Source organism: Malurus melanocephalus, unplaced genomic scaffold (genome assembly GCF_030028575.1).
Source record: "Malurus melanocephalus ecotype Western Australia unplaced genomic scaffold, MMel_1.1 scaffold_131, whole genome shotgun sequence".
NCBI lineage: Eukaryota > Metazoa > Chordata > Aves > Passeriformes > Maluridae > Malurus > Malurus melanocephalus.
Window position 1 is genome coordinate 795,323 of NW_026623363.1, and position 24,586 is coordinate 819,908.

Below are 24,586 nucleotides of genomic sequence, written 5' to 3' on the forward strand. Positions count from 1 at the left end.
ATGAATTGACAAAACTTTAAATACAGGAAGCCCATTACAGTACAAATAACTTGTGATTCATCAAAAGGGCAGGGGGACAGGCCTGGAGGAAGTTGAAATCAAATGTCACAACCTAAAAATATAGCTGAAATGATGAGATTTCTTCCTCTGATGAATGTTTGGAGTAAATTCCACAAAAGGCCATGTTCTTTGTGAACTGTATGATGCCAGCCTCATGTGGGCTGGGGAGAAAACACAGGAATAGGTTCTGAAAAGATGCTCTAAATGATTTATTGACAACATCCTGGGAACTGACATTTGACAATGTTTCTGAGCCCACAGCCGTTTCAGCAAATGCCAGTAGTGCGAGATGTAGGGGGGTGGTACTCCAGTTACAGTGAGATGAATCCTCTCACACRTTGTTTCAGGCAGTGCTCAGACACCCAGAATAAGCTGGCATAAATAGCAGGAGTGTCTGGTGAGAGGCTGGGACATAAGAGRCATTCAGAAGATGCTTCCACGTCTTGATGACCTCAGCAATGTGTCAGGTAGAGGGTAAGYCCCTTGCAGTATTGATAAAGAAGTAATAAAGTGTCCCTTACCAATGTTCTTTGAACCTATCCCAAAAATGTGACACCAAAAACAGTCTAAAACTGTTAATTGAGKAGACCATAGATGGCTGAGATTTTCAGCAGGGTAAAGGAGCCTGTGGAGGTGCAACTTTGAGTGGTCTCCTTTTGTCACTGCACGAATCTGGTGTGGGTAAGGAATCACTGATGACCACAGACAAATGAAAACTCTCTGTGATTGTTTGAATTGGCCTTGCTAGCCATCAGTGACCTCTGTTCTGCCTAGCACTTGTGTGCAAGAGAATTCTTTTGCCTATGTGCAGGTGTTTCATAGCAGCTCCACCACCCTCAAAGTTCAGCAGCTGATGAGAAACAGCCCTTCCAGCCGCCACTGACACAGAATTGAGCACATGCACAGAGCAGGTAATGATGCTGCTGACAGGAAAAGTGCCTGCATTCCCGGTGCAGCACACAAAGTCCTCCTTTAGTGTTGGCTCATTGCTTTTCCCAGTTTTYGTGGACATGCTGCTTCTCGGTAAGTTTGCAATTCAGCTGAAAACAGTTTTCTGGTCACACAAAACTGCTTTGAGTTCAGCACTTCAATCTCCACAGTATTACTGMAAGCCCTAACAACATTGCCTGAGCATTGACTGCCAAGAGCTYTGCTGCATCAAAAAGACTTCCTTTTCCCCCCTAAGCTACTGAATAGGTGCATTACTTCTATGAAMAGTCCAGTTGGTTAGTGAGGAGAAATCCTGGCAACCCTGAAGGTAAGTTTTCATGGTAGAATGAAAAGCTTCTGTAAGCTGAGATATGGCAGTATTTTCCTGTCTGTACATTTGTCTGCACAGTATTTTTAATCTGATGAGTCCTGGTAAAACCAGAGTGATGTGAAAAGTTAATGTTGTCATTTATTCATTTTGGGTGCAGCTGTAGCAAGAGCTCTCAATAGCCATGCAGCAGTGCAGGCAAACCACTGAACATTAAATGCTTATAAAACTTTCCTCTCTTGAATTTTCTGCACTTAATAGATTGTCCTTCATKTTATTTACACAAACATTAGTATTAGCTGAATACTCAATCCACAGAACACTGTGCCTTGAAGAAYCTTTAATAACTGGTAATTTTTGAAKGTGTTATTTCTTTATTGATATTAGTGAAGAGGTGCYTGGTTTTGGCAGTAGAGGAACAGGAATATTGATACCAATTGCTAGTGCTTGCTGCTGGAAACTCCTTAGGCTTTGGGTTGGGAAATGTCCATGTCATGTGCTCACACAGTGACAACTTGTGTAAAAGGGCATGATATAAAACCATGTCCTGAAGCCTTATTTTGCTGTTATGCTTGCTATTATTTTCTAAAATGTTGAAAATAYTTTTCAATTTTTCTCTTATTTCTCAGAGTCAGGTCTAAGTTTTAAAAAAATAATCTTAAGTGGGCCTTGGAGAATCACTATGTGATAGTGATATTCTCTTACCAAAAGACCTGATATATTTTGATTTCTGAGGGATAAACAAGAAATGTACTTTAATCTCTGTTGATAAGAAAAGAACCTGTAATTTCCATGATAGGCCTAGTCTAATGTTTTTGTATGTAATCAATGGGAGTTTGAAATCAGTGAGCTCAGGATAAGTTTCTCCTTCCTGTCTGAAAGCAAAGAGCTGTCACTCTGGGTGTTTCATGCCCGGCTCTAAATAAGGCAGCCACACGCAAACGTGCAAATGGAGAAATCTCTTAACCACTGGGAGTGCAGCCTCCCAGAATAGATTTCCTGCACCCCTCTCCTCTTACTGGAGTCTTATTTCATTTTGGGAAATGGGCACCTATGGCTGATTTTCAAAGCACTGCCCAGGAGGCACAGCAAACCTTCTCCATGCTGAGGAGGATTGGGGTGGGGCTCCTTTTTAGAATCTTGTCCGAATGCCCTCTTGTAACAGTACAGAGAATGGCCCTGAAACACAGTTTTTTAATGAAGATGCTGTAATAGGTTGGTTTGCATCTTATAGATGGTGATTTTGGGTTAGATACCGTGTTCATTATGATAACTATTTTAGTTTGGCAACTTGTGAAGTGCCTTGAAAGTGTGGAGCATTTTTTCATGTAGTGTATGGGGCACTGGCTCTCAGAAATGCTCTCATAGCACTAATAGGAATTTTATTATAATAAACTTTGCTTGCACTTTGAAAAAGAAAAGTTTCTACAATAGAGTGAAATGATTTTTATATAAAAGCACTACAAACATTAACATATCYCCTTTGAAGGAAGTTTATTTTTACAGTGCTTTTCCATATAGAAATAAACATATATTGCATTCTGAGAATAACAAGTGATATTTAAAAWTTTTCAGTGCTTTCCAACTCCACTGTATTTCTGATACAATTAAAGTGAAAATCCAAATTAATTTTCTCTCTTTTTTTCTTGTATTTTATGGCCTAATTTGTTCTCTCTATGTGATTTTAGCAGGAGTAAATTAACAACTACTTCGCAATTTTGAGTACAACCTTACATCCAAGAGTCTCAGTGCACTTTATAACACGTATTAAATTAAGTGACCTTTCTCCATGTAAAAGGAAGTGTTGGGCTGTTTGCACAGGATGCCAAAATCACTCAGGAAGCCTGTGGCAGGGATGTAGGCGGAATGAAGGAACCTTTCAAGACACTGTGCATATATATGTGCACATAACATCCACAGAACTTGTCTGTGCATCCACAGACATTTTATTTTCCAAAGTGTAACTGTGACTGATTTCACTGTTGCTTTTCCTAGCCTAGTGTACAGCAAAGGCTACCCTGGCCAATGTATGCTGGCAACTCTAAAGGAGGTAGCTGTAGCTTCCAGGAATCCATTCATTCACCCTTCAGCTAGACAGACATCGCTTGTTGTGTGCAGCAGGAGATGTTCTGTGAGAATGKGTGAGTGTTGGTGAGCACTCTGCTTGCTGTTTGTTTGTTGGTTACACAATCACTTTCATGCTGCTTTATTGCAAAGTGATTTTTCCTCGCCCCCAATGCTTAACACAGTCCTTAGTACCTGCCTGATCAACTGATCTGAGACCAAAACTTTGTTAGGTCATTTCAATTTCTTCAACACTACCATAGAAATAACACTATTTTGGACTCCTGCAGTCAATCTCAGGGGGTTCTTGTAGTGCAATAGCRTTTTACAGGACTCCAGAGGGAAAATAACTGCGGCAAGGAACTCTTTCTCCCCTTTCTGAAACCACCACTCTCAGTTGAATCTGACCTGGAGCTTCCATATTCACACTCCAGCGTGCAATATGGGATCTGTTCAAAGCTTTGAAGTACAGAACCATTATCTAAAAGCTAAAAATAATGTGGGCTACTGCTTATGTTTAATGCCCCCAGCCTCTTCCCCCACTGCTCTTCTCTCCTTGTCCGTGTTTAGATGGAGAATTGACAGCTGTGGCCTCAGGCAGGGTGTGTTTGGCAGCTGCAGGGTTTGGATGCCAAGTGCTGGGATATCACACTCATTTGGGACTGTGAAAGGCTCTGGCACTGCCAGCAGCGTGAGGATCCCTGAGGTGCTGTCAGGTCAAGCTGCCTCCTGYGTGGCASAGCCCTGGCTGATCACTCGCCACTTCCCGTGCCAGCTGCTTCCCAGTATGGCATGAGAAATCCTCTCTGCCCACTCTGGGTCGGCTCTGAACCCCTCTATTAGTTTGCTTTAGTTCTGCATTGCACCTGTAAAATTGTCTCACCTGGGAAATGACATTGCATCAAAAACTTCTACTTCCAGTGCAWGTTTGCTTTCAGCAGGCTCTGAGCAGTGCTTCAGGAGATGCTCARTGCTCAAATATATTCTAACCAGGACAAATCTCTTGAATCTCTTTTGGAGATCTCTTGAACCTCTTCTATGAGCTGTAGGAAAATTGAACATTCCCAGCAGCTAGAAGTGTATTTTATTGCACCTGTTCTTGATTGCCAAACTGATGTTGTAGATGCACCAGGTGAAATGGGGTTAATTGGACAGAATGAACTGGATTGGTAAGTGCAGAGATTCTGATCCACATAGCCAGCAAAGCAGCCATAACAAAAYCCCCTAAAATGTTCCCTGCTTTTTATTCTCTAGTTTTAAGAAGAATAAGCTGTCTGGAAAAAGYCTGTAATGAGGAGGAAAAAGTTGACTGAAAAGGTAAATTTAATTATTCATCTTCCCAGGCCAGAACTTATGGTACAAAAAGAGTAAAAGTAGCAGTGTCTGCGATAGATGGACTTCAAATAAAAATCTGTGGACTGACAGATGAATTCCTAATCTCTTACTAGTATCAATGTAAATGGTGAGTGCTCAGGTACTCTAAAAATTAGTGAAATTAGATTTCAGCCAGTGCCTTTATTCTGAGAGGTCTATTAGACCAGCTGTTCTGGAAAAGTGCTAGAAATCATTTTATTTCATTTGTGTACTAAAAATCATTTTAATGTGGAGGAAACAGAGCTATCCTTGGGATGGAAACAGCAAAACACACAGAGAGGATATGTTTTTTCACTCTGATAGTGAAGTAATGCCATACTTGTTACTAAGACCTTTTCTTAAATGTTTTCACAGAGCAAGCTGCATAGATCTTATTCATGGTAAAAAATTATTTGCTTTATCTTCAATTTTATTTCCACTTCAGAGAGCCAGCTGACTGGTTCAACATGCTATTTTAACTACTCCTTTATGTCTGTTAACATAGAGGCCTAAAGTCGTCATCTAACACTGATAAATGTCATAAGTCAGAAATGTGAAATGTGCTATGTGGCTTCCCCAGAATGTTTCAGTCTCGTTCTGGCTGTCTAGATAGGAGAGAGAGAGCATATTTAACTTTCTTTCTAGATCCTTCTGTGGATTCCAGTGTGGTCTAGCTGATGAAATAAGTATTTACTSTATAGCAGCTGGTGAAAAGTGTCTGTTAAAATGTTAAATGTAAAACTGCTCAAAAAAAGGTAATATTTGCTATAATTAACAGTATGCTTTCAACATGGATTATGTAAGCTTTTTCTTTTGTTTAAGAGCAGTTTGTTGTAAGAAAAAATARTAACCATAGCAGAAAAATTATGGTACTCAGACTCCAAAATAGCCCCAGTGGATGTTTGTCATAATTGCTGCTGTGCAACAGACAATTGGAAAGAGATTACTTATAATAACATTTGCTTTCCAAAAACTTTTCATCATTTAAAGCCGCACTCTTCAATTAATTTTATTAGTAAATTAAATTAAAACATCCTGCCAGCCAAAYATAATCTCCAAACTGTTGAAGTGATGAGTGACATGCTTGTGGACAAAGCCAGAATGGCCATCATACCTCAGGAGGAGATTTCAGGCGTTCCTGTTCTAGAGATCACTGGAATGTGCCAATCTCTCATGCTGTGCCTCTCCCTGCTCTGTCTGACAGGCAATTTAATATTGCATAATGTCCCTTTTGTCAGAATTTCAGATGATGCAGGCTGAACCTGCTGAAATGACTTTCACAGAACTGAATCAACACTGTCATGTTGGGGAAAGCACAGTGATGAGCCAGCTATCCCCACACTGCCCCTGAGATCAGGCTTAGCAAGGAGGTGTGAGCCATGGCTCAGGCAATTGTGGGCTCTTTTTTCCTGAAGGTCGTCAGAAACCCCCAATATCGTCACAAAAGTTGCTTGTGTCAATCAGATACTTCCCTGGTGGCAACACCTTTTCTGACAGAATGGCACATGCATGAGCATCTTGTCCCAGGGGCTGGAGGATTTTCTGGGGTCAGGGGAGAGTTCTGGAAGCTGTTTTGTGGGATCTGAATGTTCCTCGCTGCTCTGTGCTGTTTGTACTAGAGAGAGCTGAACTCACATTTAATGGTTAACCTGTGCTGGTGGTAATTTGGATCACAATGACTATAAGATATAACTTTACCCAGGCCTAAGGCCAGAATTAGCCATTCAGAGGCTGAAAGAGGAAGGAGCCCAACTGCTGACAGGTGAGTGTAATGTGTGGTGAGCAGGGATAAAAGCCAATATGTGATCTAAACAATGTGCTTATTAATATAACGTAGATACTGAAAGCACTGGGAAACTGAGGGAGGGCTGTTTCCTCCAGAATTTAGAAACAGTCAGAATATACTATCCTTGAACTAGAGCAGCTGTTTGCCAAGAAGCCCCTCTGTACTTGAATCGTTGGCTCATCTTTACCAACTTTGGTAAAAAAAGCCTTCCAAAGCCAACCATGATAGGGAGAACTTCAAGAGAAAGGGATGAAATGTTTTTCTGCTGGTGGTTCAGAASTCTCTCCAGTCAGCAGGTTAAATGCAACTAAATTCTTCACTTTTGATGAACCGGGATAATTTTAAGATCATTGGGACTGATTCTGCAATGAGCCCTGCAAATGAGACTGATGAGCTATTTTTGTCTAATTTATCATCTGAGTGCCAGAATAATGTAGATTGCTGGACTTAATATCTAAAGGTGAACACAATAGTTTGCTTTGTAGAAACCTATTTTAAAACAATTTCTGAAATGCTAAATGACTTCAGGTGTAAAGGAATTATTGTGAGCAGTATGCCGGACCACTTGGTGAAAAATAATATGTTTTTAAAGTGTAGGTGTGACACAGCCTTTCATTTCATGCTTTATTGAGCACTTTCTGGTTTGTTGTAATGGGAAGTGATTGGTTCTATCCCCTTTCAAATGGGTATTTACCTCCTTTGGCCTAGATCATGTAATATCACACTGTGGATTTGGTAGCTAGTTCTGATCCAAGTTACATTTGAGGTTTGAGACTGAAAAAAAAGCAATTCTACAATTAAGATATTTTTGTTCCTGTTTTTAAGCCATTCCTATATTTCTAGGATGGTAAAGTTAACAACTTTATTAACTGCTCTTTACCTGGGTGAAGTGAAGGATTCTCTCCGTTCAGAAAAGGTCATTGTGGCATTGGTATGCCAGACAGTTCTGTATTTATTTTTAATTTAGAGAAAAAAAAAAGATCTGGTATGTGCTTTTGACTGTGTTTCATGTAAATGGAAATGTGGAAATGGAGCAATGGGGGAAGATTGAGGGAGATGTTGAGAAAAGACAACKTGWGTAAATGAGAGACAAAAAGAATGTSAGACAGAAATTGTTTCTGGGCTTTAAAAGGAAAGGGAGAGATTGTTCCTTTTGTCTCCTTCAGTGAGTTTGTCTGAGTCTGCCCTGGAAGAGGTCAGGGATGTGCTGGGATGGCCACCCTCACGGTCTGGCTGCTCACAAAGAAGTGACACATTCCTTTTAAACGGCTTAGGTTGCCTGCTCCCAGCTTSAACAGTGAAGAAAATTGTGTGAGGAGGAACCGATGACTGCAGAATTAGTAAAAGAGGTCCATGTGATACCACAGCTCCTGGGCAGGATCCTGTAATCCTAGATGGGATGGCATTATACTCTGCTTTCACATTGTTTGCCCTTTTGTATTCCCGGGGACTATTTGGAGAAGCAAATGCTCTTTGGCATGAGTCTGGCCCYGCATAATTTACATTACTGTTATTGTATTTTATAGCAGAGCATGTGGGATAAAGACTCAGTTCTGAACAGGGTATATGGAAATGTGGCTGCCATTTGTCAGCCTGGATTTAATTAGGTTGCAGTGTCTGTGGCAGTGAAGATTGAGAGACCAGAATGTGCCTGCACACAGACAGAAACATCAAGAAACAGTTACTTTTAATGGAGAGTGGCCCAATTTATAATCAGGCTATAATCCTATTTTCTGACAGTGCAAGTCTGGACCCTTATCAATTCAGGCAAATATGGGGAGGGGAGAGGAAGAATTCCCAGAGACAGAACTTCTGCAGTTGTAGGTAACCTTCTGATACTGCTGCTGCATCCAGATGTTGTGTTAATATTCATTCTGGTGCAGCACTGCAGAAATAAWTTTTTTTAAAAATCAAAGGAAAGAAAAAAGTGACAGAACCAGATTGTCTCACAGTAGTCAGCTCAACAAAGCCTAGCACAGTCAACCATTTAAACACATGCTTAAATCTTAGCACTTTGAAAATTCAGTAAATCTTAGAARCACAAACTTATGCTTGTGCTCTAGAGCTTTGCTGGTCTAGGCTGATAGACTTGGAAAAAGGAGGATTTTCTTTCAATATTAAAGGATTATGAGCTTAATGCACCTGGAATTTGTCTTTTTTGTACCTCAGTGGAACAGGTGTAAAAGAGCATTGCATCCTGACAGCCCCGTGCAGCCCCAGTGCAGCACCTGTGGGTGGTGCAGGCTCAGAACACTTTAYCCCGGACTCTGACAGCAGGTACTTTGTGGGAAAATACATAAGGGCCAAATTCAGACCGGAGAGAGATAGTTTYAACTCAAAATTACAAACACATACTCTGAATCTGAACCTGAGCTTCAGTTAATTTGAATTTCCAGTTGAAATATATGAGAGAAACCAGAGGGATTTTTCCCCCTACTATTTGCAYGAAATGTTTTGATGACAAAATTTGTTTCTGGCGGTAAAACACACGATGATATTAAAAGGAATGCAACTAATCGTGATTGAACAGGAATTGAGTATATTTGCCTACAATCTCTCTGGAAAAAAAACTTAGCTGGCAAGCTGCAGGTACTTCTCAAGCAGGAGGCGTTGCCTTTCAAAGAGACTGTATTTATTATGGGTGGCTGGATATCTGCATGCTGGCTCAGTTCCTTACTACAGGGAACTGAGTTCACTCAAGTGGTACTAAAAAGAGAAGAGGTGGGGCAASCAGAGCTTTAAAAAGAAAAGAGGAGCCCATCCAAGTTTGAATGTAAAAAACAACTGCGTTTCGGAGAAGGACGGCACCTGGAGATTTTGCTCCCTGCACTCCACTGAGAGCTGTGCTGAAGAGTTTTCTGAATTCTCTGCTTTTAAGATTTAAACTGCAGCTTTGTTGCAAGGAAATTTGCAGTAATCCTTGCGAGTGTTGCTTTTAAGCTGTGTTAAATTTGTGGCAAGAGTGTCAGGCATTTCATACTTGGCTTCCAAAAGACAGAAAAAAAAAAAAAAAAGAAACGAAAGAGAGAGAAAGAAAGCCCTGATGTGTGTCGGGAAGAAATCTCCCAGGAATTCCTTCAAGGTTGTAGTCAGACACAGAGAGGTCTAAAGTGACAAGAAAAGCAAGGCAAAGATAAAACTTGAAATTGTGATAAGATGTCTGAGTCTAAAGTGGCAAATTGCAGAAACCTTTTGGGATTACACAAATCTCGTCCCGGATATGACTGAATACAAACTAGTTTTTCTCTAGTGACAGCTCAAAAACCCCCTCAAGATTATGTTTCTSTTCCTTGTTGCTTTTTTGCCAGTGGTTTTTAAAATTGGTTTTGTCAGCCTCTCAGCTCTGCAGCACTGGAACTGTCCTAATGGATACAGACTAAAGCCTGAAAACTCTGCTTGTATAGGTAAGTTGCTGAACCTYCCTGGAAAATTGCATTTGTATTCTCTTAATTTAGCTTTATAAATTTAAAAGAGTTTTTTACAGATTGCTTGTTTGTTGTAATGGCAGAGCTGATATATCAGCTTCTCAATATCTATTGCATCTCAAAATGAACAGAACTTTTTCCTTTCCTTTTTTTTTCCCCAGAAATCTGCACTTGTCTGTCAGTTTGACTATCAGAAAGCAGAATAAATATTCATATGATCATTAATAGATACAAACTGTTCTCTAATTACCAAAGCTTCTTGCCATGGTTTTAGTGTCTCCACAGTTTCAGTACATGAGCCAGCATGTATTCATACTTCAATATATGTAAAGTTTGAGTTTAGGTGTATTTAAAAAATTTCTATATGCATATAAAAGGAGTATTTTAATGATTATGTTGTAGTATTATATATTAGTATTAYATATTTAGATGTGGGTTAGACAACTCTAAAACCTACTTTTAAATGTTTATTATTACATGCAGCTGTGTGTGGTCCTAATAATAATACAACTCACACAATACATGAATTGCAGGACTGCTTAATGCTGTAGGGAGGTCTGGGAGAAATGTGCAAYACCAACATTGCTGTAATCATCTCCAGTCATTTGGAGCATGCAAAATGCAGGTTCCAATTCTTTACAAAGTCTGAGACAAAGGATGACAGGACYTTTCTCCCTCCCCTGCTACCGTGCGGTCTCGTTTTTTCAAGAAATCCAGGGCCAATGAAGTTGTGGGCTTTGCAGTGAGGAGGTGAGGAAATGCTCTGTAAGGATTCAAGCTAACAAACCTCATGCTTGGAGTTAATGCTTTTGCCTTGGATTCCTTGGACTTCAGAGGCTCTGACTCAGTTCTTGTCATGATTCTAGTGATGTAATAACAGGTGCTTCCCCTGCGCTTTCTGCCAAGAAATACCATCTCGTAAGCAGAAAATAGAAGCGTGCATGTTAAATGCTGTCATATTGAGGGGGGAGGAGCTGGGCAGTTTTTGTGTACAGATTATAAACCTGACTGAAGGTTTAGCTGAGAGCCAAACACACCCAGAGGGCTCTTATCCTGATGCTTCAGTTCAAATGAAGAGCACACTTCTGAAATTCATGTCCTTATTACCACCTCTTACTGGGCTTGTTTCAGACAGAAWAAGACTCTCAGAGTTCACAAACTGCATTCCCTTTTGGCAAACTCAAACCAGAGGGTGTCCCTGTGGCAGAGCATCTTCTGGTGGTGGCCATTTGGTCCATGGCAGCAGCCTAGACCTGGTTCCCTGTGATATGTGCAGCGTGTGTGCTGTATCCTTAGCAACTGCTGCACTTTGCACAGCCTCTCCTATAGATCTGTTCTATTTACTAACATGTACTCAGCTTCCATGGGTTAGTTAGGATCTTGATTAGCTATGGCTTCTGCATTGCTGGGTAGCCCAATTAAGAGCTTGTGTGTAATGGGAAAATTCTACTGAGTTGAAGGGAATTGCTTGGCTGTTGTTTAGCGAGTCAAAACCACACTCTATTAACATGCAAAAAGCTGCAAAGGCTTTTTTTTTTTTTGTTTTATTTTTCAGTGGACATATTTTGCATATTGATGCATATTGCTCTTCCATTAATGAAGACATAACCTGCCCTGCATTTAGTCTTTTCTGTTGAAAATCAGGTGCTGTATTAAAGGAGGACTCTCAATAAAGCACTGAAGAGATTGGCCAATAGTTCAGCAAACTCTCCATGAAATAGTAGCAGAAGAAATCTTCTGCATRAGAGCTGGCGTTACAGTGACATGCTCTGAGAAATTATGTGTGACACAGAATAAGTGAAATATGAGATGCATTACAGTAATTTTTCAATTCCAGACCACGGAMTTGCAGGGGATTAAGCAAAGGTGAAATTTTGCCATGAAATGTGAGACTGAAGGATGCTTTAGTGTAAGGGATTTCCCTGGCTCTTTCCTCTGTGCATGGGATACACAACTGGTGTTCCGACCAGCAGACCGGACGCGTGAYATTCTAGTTTCAGTGAATATGTGAGACACAGGGTGCGGTGGAAGCAAGTGGCAGGAAGCTGGAGGCAGGCTTTGAAGGTAATACTGGGGATGGAAGYGGTGGGTGGGGGACATGATTCACAGCACTGAGCTGGGAGCAATGACAGCAAGCTGAGTGGTGGCTTGGTGACCATTGCTGGCGAGCTGTAACAGATGCACCGACTGTAAAACATTCTCAATCATCTGAGGCTGTGCTGGCAACCTGCCAGCCATAGGGGCTCTCCTGAATTGAGAAGGTGTCTGCTCTCTGTTRGTGAATTGTCACAAGTGACACTTGTCAGAATGTGTGTAGGCTTCTCTAGATCTGTTTTCCACACTTCAGATGAAGSTCTAGGTCGTGTTCTTCTTACATTGCTAAATAGCTCGTTCCTTAATTAGTTCCTTTTATTTCTAGGGATATTCAAAGATCAAAGACCTCYCCATCCTGTGGAAGTATAAKGAAATCTAACCYKAAATGTCTCACATAATTTTATGCARTTATTTTAAGAGAGATTATTTGAATCCTGACTTGATATGACAAGAGAGAAAAGGCCTTTCTGAAGGGCTGTTAGTCCCAAAACAGCAATGATTATAGGAAAGAAAGTATGAGAGAAAAAATTACAGGGTCAGAGCAAAACTGGTCTGATGAAAGAATGCATCAATGTATTGACAATTTATGGTAGAATTGGAAGCACTTCTGCAATTTTTGTCATGCTATCTTGAATTAATACTTTATTTTAAGATGGTACAAGGACTGTGGACTCAGTCACCTTTAATAACTCAACTTTCTTAGACTCTTTTGGAAACACAGAATCTTCTCCCTCTGAAAAAACGTAGTCTGGCCTACAAAGGAGCTATTTATTCCTACAAAGAAAAAAAACATGCGCATGGCGGGTCCCAAGAGAGCTTCAATTTCTAACTTATATGACAATGTAAGCATACAGTGCACCAGAGGATGGGCCTATGCCTGCTGATATCTGTTACCTGTGCCCTCCTGAAACACCACTTCAATAATATCTGTTTGTTTTATTCTCTCATGGTGTATAGACGCTTTCCCTACTCAAGACAGAAAAAGTTTTCCACATGTTTATCTGAACAAGTCCCTAGAAAAGCCCCTTACATTATCAATTTTGGAGTAGATATTACTGCYCGTWAGTCTACCCTAGGCTTAGGCTACCYTAGGTGAATATATTATCTTCTGGATACTGCAAGACTAGAGGAATACTTTGGTTTCAGAGCTGACTTTCAATACTCATTTTCTGAGTTTGAAAAATGAAGAATGATAGTAATTTTTAAGATACCCAACAGTATTGTAAAAAAATATTGTAAGAGGGCAAAACACAACACATGTTATTGAAGTTTTGCCTAGTCACAGGTTCTTAAATTAGGCACATCTCTACCAAATTCTGACATTAACTGCTCAGCCCTTGTCACTTCTTCRGGGCCAACATGCTGCACATTCCTGCAGAGCTACAGCCTGCAATTGAAGGTGACAACTGCAGCTATCTAGGTCAGCTCTTTCGGCCTCCTTCTGTGTGCCAGGCTTTAGTCTTTTCTTTCATCCTGCTCACCTCTCTCCTGCCACAGAGCACTGGAGATGAGGATCATCAAGTAACTCTTAGTTTTACATCTTCAAATTCCCCTTAATTATCTAAATCCTGTCTTTGCTTCAGTCCATAAAGCCTTCAAAAGACTTGCTGTTAAAACTTCTTGCCTGTCCTCTGAGAAATGTGAAATGCAAAACCTTATTAACTCACAGCTCTACTTTATTTCTTTGCGAGCATCACATAAGGAGCAGTAAGAACCAATGAAATGGGCAACTGCTTTCTACCCCTGTCATGACAGGGATAAACCTGATGAGGTGCCACTGCTTCCCTCTGTATTTGAGAAGAGCTGCAGTCGAGGTGTGTTTTCTCCTTGTTTTCACTAGCTGTTTTCCAGCTAGCTCCCTTCTTACCCTGCTTGGGGAARGATGCTTGTAAATATTTTTACCAACTAGTAGTCAGGAATTCTTGAGCATGGGTCTGAACCCACAGAACAACTCATGGGAAGATTTGCATTCAGCTGGATCCAGCTAAATATGRACAAATACTATCTTCAGCTGTAAAAACTGGGTTCAAAATAGGAAGGAGGTGAACATTACAAGAAAGGACAGAAATGGCATCACACATCACATGATGCTTAATCCTAAAGAGGCCTAAGGGGGAAACTCCTGAGCCAGTGACTAATATTGAAAAACTCATTGTTTTGCTTGGTGTAAAATAGCAGTTATTAATTTTGTATTCTGTTTAAAAAAAAAAAAAAGACTACTTTTTAGTATGTAGTTTGAAATCTAATTTTAAAAGGGGATGGATGATAGTATTTGATGACGCCTCCAGACCTGCATCTTTGGAAGGCAAGACAATAATAGTGTTGAATGTTGCATGATCCAGGAAGCAGAGGTCCCTTGCATAGTTACTAATTTACACATAGCCCTTTATTGCACATAGAATTTATTTCAAAGATAGAATTTTTTTCCCATTCTAGTGAGCAACACTTGAGATTTGAGTCCACAAAGGAAAAAGCTCTGATGTTGTACTCCCTGGGTATCTTTTTTGAGCTTTCTCTTCAAGATGTCTACAATTGGTTTCTAAATTGTATTTAAATTCTAAATTTGRTTCTATTTTATACTTGATAAATCATATTTTTGTACTTACTGTCATATCTGTGATACGATCATCTCTGTGGCTCTGGGCTGGAAGCCACCAGGAGCTGATAACCACCTCATTGTATTCATATTGTATTTCTTACCCTGGTATGTGAGCATTCCACAACTTCTATCCTCTCAAAAATTGTGAGTGATCAAGTTGTATTTTAAGCCTCGTTCAAAATTGGAGATAAAAGGTACTGGACTTTGCATCATCTGTTTCATCATGATCTGTTGATAGCCAGAGTGTCTTTTTCCATTTCTTTTTATTCTTTGAGCTGGATGATTTGAACAAAATAGATRAAAGCAATGGGCTGCTTTCTTTGTCACCCAGATGAAATTTCACTTTCAACCTTGTTGAAAAGATTATGGTGGTGGATAGATACAGTGGATTGAATTAATCACCAGTTCAACTTGGCAGGAACTAAATTTGCATGAGTTTATTTGAGTGGATGTATCTGCACATATAATTTATGTATATAATGTATGTATTTGGGGCCATAATGAAATTCAAGTTCTGGCTCACTGTGSTTTCTCTGTGTCCCTGCCAGGCATACTAATGCTTCAACCTTCTGCAAGCAGAACCTTTCTCAGGACTCTCAATAAAGTACTATATTTGTATGCAAAGTCATTGAGAGCTGCCAACATCGTGATGACATGATTCATGGTTTTTGCTGATTCTCAAGGCATTTTTTGTATAAAGAAGTCTTTGAGAACTAAGCAGAACCTCATTCTTCCTTTCAGGGCTGGCTGTCAGGGCATTGCAGACAGCTTTTGTGTTCACTAAGCCGATTTCTTTCACAGGGTAAAGTTCCCACTGGGGGATGTGGTTGCCAGGACACGTAAAACAGCTAYAACAGGATGCAACTCCGTGCTTCCCTGTGGCACTGAAAGTGCAGATGAAGGCACKGCTAGCTACACCTGATGACAGTTTGTGATTGAGCTCTTCTAAACCTTAAAAAACAGCTTTTAAATTTTTTGTTTTGTTTTGGGGTTGGTGGTTTGATTGGTTGATTGGTTTGGGTTGAGTTTTTTGGTTGGATTTTTCTTTTTTTTCTTTTCTTTTTTTTTTTTCTTTTTTAATTTTTTTTTTTGTAATTTAAACAAGAAGAGAGGGTGTTAAGCATAGAATCCATTGCTAATGCCATAAAGCCAAACATTCACGGTGCTGTGGCCTGTTTCACAATAGCACTGTGTCTCCTGGCTCTTCCTGCTTACCCCTGGAAAGGCACTCTCCAGTGGCCGAGCTGCCTGTGCCCACTGTGCCCGTGCTCTTTTATTGGGCAGTTCTTCTTCCACAAGAGCTGTTCTTCTGCTGGAGCCTTGACTTGCTTTTCAGTACCTGTGGGATTGGCTTTACTGTGTGAATTTTGGTGGTGATGAAAATGGACAGGTTGATAACCCCGAAATTTTCTCTTCAAGAACAGTTACTGGAGAAGCACTGTAAATTCCTGTAGCCTGGTCAATCAGTGTGCTCTTCTTGGAGAGTCAGTTTTTTACACTCACACAAAGCTGGAAAATCCATCCTGGAAATTAAAGGTCATTGTCCTTGATCTTGGTTAAAGCATGTCTTTCCAGTCTGACCTTGACTTTAGAATATCTACTGGTGTTTTTCATGCCTTCAGCGTTTTTCTTGGTAGCCAGTTCCCTTAATGAATCACCCTTCCTGTTAAAATGTGAATTTAATGTCTGAATTTTAATTCCCTGGCTTSAGTTCTCAGCTATCAGCCCTTGTTAAATTGTTCCTGGAAAAGATTATAGTGTCTTTTAGAAAATCTGCTACTTTTCCTTTGTGGAGGTATTAATTTGTGGTGCACAATCCTTCTTCCAAGCTTCTTTCTGTTAATTAAGCATTCTGAGTTCTTTAATTGTCTCATAGAAAGGCACTTTTCTTTACCTTTAAATCAGGCTTTCAATCTTTGTTGCACACACTTTTTAATTTTTCATGATCCTTTAACAACCTTTATCTGAGAAATACAAACAGCGTACCAGTAGAGACTGACCACTGCCACTTAGAGAAGCAATTATTTTCCTTGCAGTCAATATTTTCTCCTGTGTTTATATGTGTTGTGATTTGAATTTTCTTGCCTTGTAACATGCCAAGGAGTCAGATTTCTCTCCAGTATGAACACAAATCCTTCTCAGAGAAAGTGATCTTCCGGATACAATCTGTAGGTCAGATCTTACTTTTAAATTCTTATTTAATGTGCTCTTTGTTGTGATTGAATAATAATACCTCAGCAGTTCTTCATGTTGCTWAATCAAACAACCTCTCTCTTCAGCAATCCTATATCTACACAGTTGACTTTTTCACCCATATTTGCAATTTCCACAGGGAAATAATATCAGGGTCATTCAGCATATATACGATTGTCGTAAAAATATATTGACAAACAAAAATGGCATTATCAACACAGTCTCACACCTGCTGTGGTGCTGGTGGCTGGATCAGGTCAAGTGTCCAGYTTAGTCAGTCAGTGACTTGATTTAAAAACCAGGGCATCAGGGAGACCGAGGCAAACAGTGTTCATGTCTAGCTCTGCCAGCAGCTGGACGAGGAGCTGAGGTCACCAAAGCCCCTTTTGGGGCTGTCAAAGAGCCCCTGAGCTCCAGTGACATCCAGGCACTGTTTGCCAGGAGTGTCTGCTTTTAGTGGTGACCTGGAGCCCATGGTGTCTGTAGTCCATTAACACACTTCTAAGCCAGTCAAACCTTCCCAGAGGGGATTTGGAGGAGTTGCTCTTTTAATGCCRTGGGGAATGGAATGTACAATCCTAGTACATGTGGGAAAATTTGCTCCTGAAAGCTGATTGTTTGAAGAAAATTGTGGGTTAGAGTTAGAGTACTTTATGGAATTACAGTGGTGAAAATGCTTTTGCTTTACCTTCATAATCTGTTTGGCAGAAATCGGATGCATGTGCTCTGACTTCATTCCATGTGCTGTCAAATTAGTTCATCTGCTATTCGGAACATGAGCTTGTGGGAAAACTCTGGAAACAATACAGAAGCTTTCCCTGCTCTGTACAGACACATTAGGTGGCTGTAAACCATTGAGGTTGTTTTTTGAACAACTTTGATACTTGGACACAGAAGAAACCCTTTTGAACCCTTCTGCTACACAGGGTTTCCGAAAGCAGCTAAAGGAGGTGGGTTCCCAAACCCATGGGATATCAGAGATCAGTTTGCTTTGCTCTCCCTAAGTTACTGGGAAAGTTTCTTTCAACGTCTTTTGTGAGTTGGTTAAATTGCAATTCCTTGTTGTTAAGGTGCCATTTCTGCCCTCTCTTCAAGCTAAGGGAATTCTCACATGGCACACACAGACCTAGTTTTGATTGTGAATCCATGTCCTTTAGTGACTTAATCAAATGTGTCTCTTTAAAACAAAATGCGTTGATTCCTTTATTCYTGCATGTGCCAAGTCACACGGTAAAACCCAGAACAAAAGCTGCTGGCATCAAATKGAACTTGGGCAAGAAAAAAGCTGCTCCTTAGAGCAACCCTCACACAGCAGCTGAAGCAGGAAAGTATACAAGAAATGCACCAGCATATGGTACTGCCAGATGTCAGGAACCTTAGAAAGTCACTATCAGATGCATTTGTTTTCAGCAGGAACTAATATTTATCTCAATTTTGTGAGGCAATTATCCATGGTACTGCCAAAGGGGTTAATTTCTTTTCCCCTTAGTGTAAACTATGCTCCTCAGAGGTATTTTTTTCTTAAAAATAGATTCCTTAATTTAGGACCTAATAGTCACTTCCTCTAGCCCAGATAAAACACCATAAATGCATCAAATATCTTTCAATTCCTGAAGGTTTTATCCTAACCTACCAGTTAAAAGCCTAGTTTCTAATTAGTTTGCTTGTTGTCTTGGTTTGGGCTTGTTGCTGTCAGAATACAGTGGGAATTTTAGTGTTTTGAATGTCTGTTTGAGATTTGACACAAACCAAAATGAGCTCAGTGTTGAACTCAGTGCTGTGACAGTCTGTTTGATGTTTTGCYGTTTTAACAGGGTCTGTTAATTTGTTGGCAAAATGATTACTGTTGAAAAAGGGATAAAGATAGAAGGAAGCAGGAGAAGGCAGYATTTGCATAGCAAATAATAACACAAATTAAGACAAGTCTGTTCCCTGTGTTTGAGCAATTAGAGACCAGAGTGCCCACACACTGGGGAGAAGGGTAATTTTCCTTGACAGTCAAAAACATCCTCAAAACAAAAACCCAACACCCTCCAAAATCACTGTGAATGTGACAATGATAAATTAAAAAAMCCCAAATAATTCTGAAACCAATGCATGAAGCCATCCTCATCTAAGTTTTTAATGATGGGATATTAAATTTTGTGACAATTTATTATTAGGTAAGTATGCCAAAGGTATTCTTTCTCTGTGCTCTTTGCTGCTTTTGCTAGCTGAACTTTCCTGATCTTTCTCAAATACCTATTTCAGATATTGATGAGTGCCTTGAAGGTGGTTTGGGAACCTGTGGCCAAACCTGTATCAATATTCCAGGGTCGTACATTTGCTCCTGTCTGCCTGGCTACTCCTTGGGTATTGACAAGAGATCTTGCTACGTGAATGGTAAGGACATTTTCTTTTTCAATAACAGAGGAAGGGCTTTAAGGATTTAGTTGGCTTTACTTTTCCAAGTGAACCATGCCTGCTGGTCCCTACTGGACAGCAACTGGGGTTCTCTGGTTTGCTGACAAAAAAAACCTGCCTCTGCTACTCTGTGGGTAAGTGGCAAGGCCAAAAGTGGGTGCCACAGAAAAGTGATGGTGAATAATGTAAAGAAACATTATTCTTGAATAATGAAAGAACATATGAAAAAACCCCAAATAAACTAAACAATTGCTTCCTATTTAGCCTTCTCTGCGTGTTCAAAACTGTTAACTCTCTTATSCCATCCTTCCTTGCAGGAAGACATGGCAATACACAAGATTTTGCTACTTTTGCCTCTTTCAGTCTGTTGGTATTAATGTCTTTCTAGTGTGTTTAGGTTGTAGGGACAGTGCTGTAAAATTATAAACAGAAAGCCCATATTTTTATTTTCATCCACTGGCAGTTAAAAAACATGAGTTATTTCACTCCCTACCTCTGTCCTGAGTGTATAAATTGATTTTTAAATGTGGGGGATGCAATTTGAAGAGTTTTTAGCTCTTCTAAGAGGAAAATATTCACAGTTACAGCCTTTGATTAACCTTCATTTTGTCCTCAACTGATGCTACCCAGTGAAAAAAAAAAAAAAAGTTGGATTTTATTAGTTGGCTTAACCCTATATTGCATCTGGAAAATGAGGTGGGAGTGCTGTCATCTCCGACCTTACCACTTTGGTTTCCTGAATGCCTGGTTTTGTTTCGTGTCTGGGATATGCAATAGCTCCCTTCTGGTCTAGGACCTCAGGTTTTTGGGTTTTTTTTGACTAATATTTACCTGGGACTCTAGCTAATGCTGAGATGGGATGTGACAAGGCACATTTCTGACCCGAGAAGTAGATGTGCTTCAGTCCCTATGTGTGCAGCCTCTGAGACCATGAACACCACCAAAAGTATTCTGTGTATCTCCCAAATTTCCACCAAAACAAATACTTCAATTCAGCCCCTAGAATCATCATAATTATCAGCAACATGTGATTCACAAAGACCCAAACTGGATTTTTATGGTCCTGCCTAAAAAATCTCTCGTTCCTTTTAACTTGTTATTACCAGCATTGATATTAACAGCAGAAAGTGACTGATGGAGCTACTGTGATGGACAAGGAACTCTTATATCAGCTGTAAACCCTTCTGTGGGGGATACACCAGGTGAAATACCTTCATGTTTTAAAGGCAGGAAGATCTTTGGTGCAGATATGGTTTACCCGGTCATTAAACCCCTGATAAAATTGAGTCCCAAATCTGACTGGTGCCTCTGCAGTAAAAAGTTCAGATTTGTTCAGTTCCTGTTCCATTTAGAGCCCTCATTCACAGGTAGGAAACTTAGAGAGTGGAAAGGACGAAACCAGAGTGTGTTGATAATTTTGATCAACTAATTAGCAAAAAGGCAGGCGGTAGCTGTCAAATCCCCTAGATAAATCAGCCTGGCTACACTTCACTGTTCATTTACCATTTACAAGAAGCAAGTCTGCATTGTTCAAATATGCTCACATGGGGTTGCTCTGTGCAAGCAGCAGCAGAAAAAGGGAGTAATTAAAATCCTATAAGCAGCTGCTGTAATTGGGTGATAGCTTTAAAAGCTGTGATACAAAATATTCTGTTAGTATAGAAATAGTGTGCTGTTCTTCCCTGTGAACAAGACAAAATTACGTCTGGGTTGCTCATCAGGGCTTTCTTCACTTGGAGGAATGAAATTTGTCTCATTCCTCTGCTTTAAAAGGAGAATTAAACAACCTTGAAACTATGATGAAGGGTGAAGTGTCTGTCTAAATTTTGTAGAAGTGCTTTTTTTGGAGTTAAAACCCTTGGGTTTCATGCTAATAGTGAAGATATTTAGTTAAAAAAGGATGTGACCCTGGTCAATAAAACCAGCTTAATTTTCAAAAGAATATGTCACCATATTCTTTTGACATATTCATATGTCACCAGGAAAACTGGTGGCATTTCATCTTTGATGGTATCCATTCCTGATCAATGGAAAGTCGCTGCTTCATTGCAGAATAATTCAGCAACTTGTTACGCAGGCTTGAGAGCTGTCATTCTGTTTGATCTCTACCAATAATTGCATTTCAATGTCCTTTGGCTAGAGTACTTGTATGCCAGGATCTGTAATTTCAGACAACCATTTTATAAATCCTCACCATCATTAACACAATGGGATTTATTTTTTGCATGGTTTTTTAGTGGTAAATTAAAGAATAGGCTCAATGCCCACAAATAAGTGTACACATAAACAAACCAAAAAGAAAACAACAAACACATGTTTATTTTTAAAATGAAAGCTAAAATGTGTTAGTTATGTAGAAACTTCTTTCCTCTATGTCTTGACAGACAGCCATAATATTCAAATTGCCTAAATGAAAACCCTCGTGGTTTGGAAATGTAGTTAAGGTTCCTTGGGCAATCTTAACTGTGCTTTATAGCGATACCCTAAAATAGCAAAGAGGACTTGATAAAACCAGAAACTGTGATCAGCAGCCCCAACCACTATGCCCTTGTTTGTACTTCCCTATTTATCATCCGGTTTTAAGGCTGCATCAAGGCTATTTGGACCATCCTAGCTGCTCATCACTTTCTGCCTTAAATTGGTTTTCTAGAGTTTGGGGCATAATTAGAGGATCTTCCATTTTAACATATTTTACGTTAATTTACTGRTATACTCTTACCTTCACTCAGACTGGAGACAGGCTTTGTCTGGAAGGAGTTGTTGCCCTTGAGCTGTAGAAATTCTAAGTAAGTACAGGTCTTTYGTTTCCTTCAGCCTTCTGCAGCGCAAGAAACCTCCCCAGTCTCCATCTTCTTCCTTTGCCCTGCTTTGGGAGCTTCAATTTCCCTTTTTGGATAATTAAAGGGAGACTCCAGGCTACCTCTCTGTGATAAATTATTGCTATGGCACAATARTTTGAAGTGGTCTTCAACTTGGAGACACATCCGTGGCAAACTTCTTTCAACCTTAGTTGGCAAGAAGAAGTTGTTCTGACCTCTGACTGGGCTGTAGGATTTGGGATTACTGGTAACAAACTCTGCAGTCTCAGTTTCCTAACTCATATTTTTGACATAACTTTCAGCATTAAATGTGAAAGCACCACTACATTATTTGTTCTCTGTGGTACACCTAAGGAGTTACCATTAAGAAATAAGACAATTAAATCCTGAGCTTTCTGTTTGATTAGTAAACTACTGATAACTTAATGCAGCAAAAATGCAAAGATTATAATTTAATTGGTCTCTTTTTTTTTTTTTTTCTCCACACCAGACCCAGCACCATTCCTACTTTTGAGCCATGGAAATGCCATCTTTAGAATTGACACTGAAGGGACCAATCATGAAAGATTGGTTGCTGATACWGGTCCATCAACGCTTATGGATTTTCATTATATAGAAGAGAAAGTGTATTGGGTAGACTCTGAAAGGCGGCTGCTTCAAAGAATTCACCTAAATGGCACAAAACGAGAGGTAAAGYAATCAGTTCTTTGGAATTTTCCTAGTTAATGGGTGTAAAACGCCCTATGGAAACCATCTGCACCTTGGGGACTATTCTGCCTTTGAGTTCATTGATTAGCACTTTTTTTTTGCTGTTGTAATCGTTCTGATCCTGAGTTTAGGCTGTTTCACTGGCATTCACATTCAGTACATACAGCATTTTCTGTCAATCAGTAAAAGGGAGTTAAAAAGAGAGAGGAAATTCAGCCAAATGAAGGCTTTGTAGACATCAGTGTTTCTACCAGTTATAAATTAATCTCTGGCATTACAAAGCTTTGTCTTCAATATTATTGTAACACAAGCTAACAAAAATGCTGTGAGAAGAATGTGCTTGAATTCCTACTCATTTTTTCTCAAACCTTTAATTGTTGGTTTTTTGTTTTTTTTTTTTTAGTTTGATAGTTGCATAAATGCTTTTAGCACTTGACTCTTTGTTCAGAAAAAGCTSTGCAGTTCACTGTATCTGGCTGATTAAGAAGAGCAGGCAGGCAGCTCTGGCTGAACTTCAACGCTGTGAGAGCATCCTTTTGTTTGAGAGAGATTCCCAGTGCTTATTTATCTATATGAAGTTTTTACTGATGTGTTTTCACTGATTTTAAAGAATCATGGTCCAGAAAGAGCGTGTTAGGAGACTTCTGTCTGTGACAGTACAAGCCTGGGTGCTCCACACAGTATCAAATATGAAAAGTTGTGGGTAAAAGTTTAGTGTACTGCATTTCTTGTGCAGAACAGCTTCTCCTTTTGCAGGGAGTCACTCAGTTCAGAGGGGGTATGTGCAAGTACAAAGACCAAATGAAAGTGATGAAAGAAAAAGAAAGAGAAATAGCTGCAGGTCTGAAAGAAAATGAAGCAGGCAAAGTAATGAACTGGAAAGTTTCAAATGGGTATTCTATTTCCTGTAATGAAAACTGAGTTTAGAGTAGTCATTAGATGCCTCTTGTCAACTCTTTTGTTTTGTTTACAGAGGCTATGTTACATAGAGAAAGGCATTTCTGGATTTGCTATTGACTGGATAAATCARGACATTCTCTGGGCCAACAGACTGAAAGGAACTGTAGAAGCAACAGACATGAACGGGAAGAGACGCCGACTTCTTCTCAGAGCTGTTGGTCATCCCACAAGGATCACCATTGATGCTGAGCAAAGGTAATTTTTAATGGGTTAGTAACTTCATTGAAATGGACTCCAAATATGTKGTTTCATGGAATCATAGAAATGGGCTGGAGGAGACCATAAAGATCATCTAGTTSCAACCCACCACAYAGGCAGGGGCACATTCCACTAGACCAGGTTGCTCAAAGTCCCATCTGACCTGTCTTGAACAATTCCAGGGATGTGGCATTCCCAGCTTCTCTTAACAACCTATTCCARTACCTCAMAGTAAAGAATTTCTTCCTAATTTTGAGTCTAAACCTACCCTCTTTCAGCAAAGTTTCTGGGTAGGAAAGCRGTATTGGAGAAGCAAGGGCAGTGATGCCTGCAAATGCTGGGAGTTCCTTGTGCTYCAAACCCAGCACACTTTCCAGAATATAAACTGATATGTTTTCTGAAAAAAAAAAAAGTCTAAATTGACATTTTGCTACCGTTGCCCTTGCTTCTTTATCAGTTGCTCTGAATATTGGTTCTTAATCTGCTGTTGTTGTTTACCATCTTTGTTAGTTTGTTCTCCATGAAGATTATCCTTTCAGCTTTGGTCATTTACCCTGGGAATCACGCTCACATGAGAGATCTGGCTCTTCAAGGGTTACGAGTATCAATTGTCACAGTGGTCTCTCCATGCTGATTTCCCCTTACACATAAATCTCTTGCATTAAA

At 39.9% G+C, this 24,586-nt stretch overlaps 1 protein-coding gene across 1 annotated transcript in view; it reads left to right on the forward strand.

Annotated features, from left to right (window-relative positions):
- Positions 1-9,798: 9,798 nt before the first annotated feature.
- Positions 9,799-24,586, forward strand: part of EGF (epidermal growth factor) — a 57,304-nt gene continuing 42,516 nt past the window's right edge. The window contains exons 1-4 of the mRNA XM_057370729.1: positions 9,799-9,925; positions 19,083-19,214; positions 22,545-22,744; positions 23,736-23,917. Coding sequence (XP_057226712.1) covers positions 9,799-9,925; positions 19,083-19,214; positions 22,545-22,744; positions 23,736-23,917 — 641 coding nt within the window. The remainder of the gene's footprint in view (positions 9,926-19,082; positions 19,215-22,544; positions 22,745-23,735; positions 23,918-24,586) is intronic.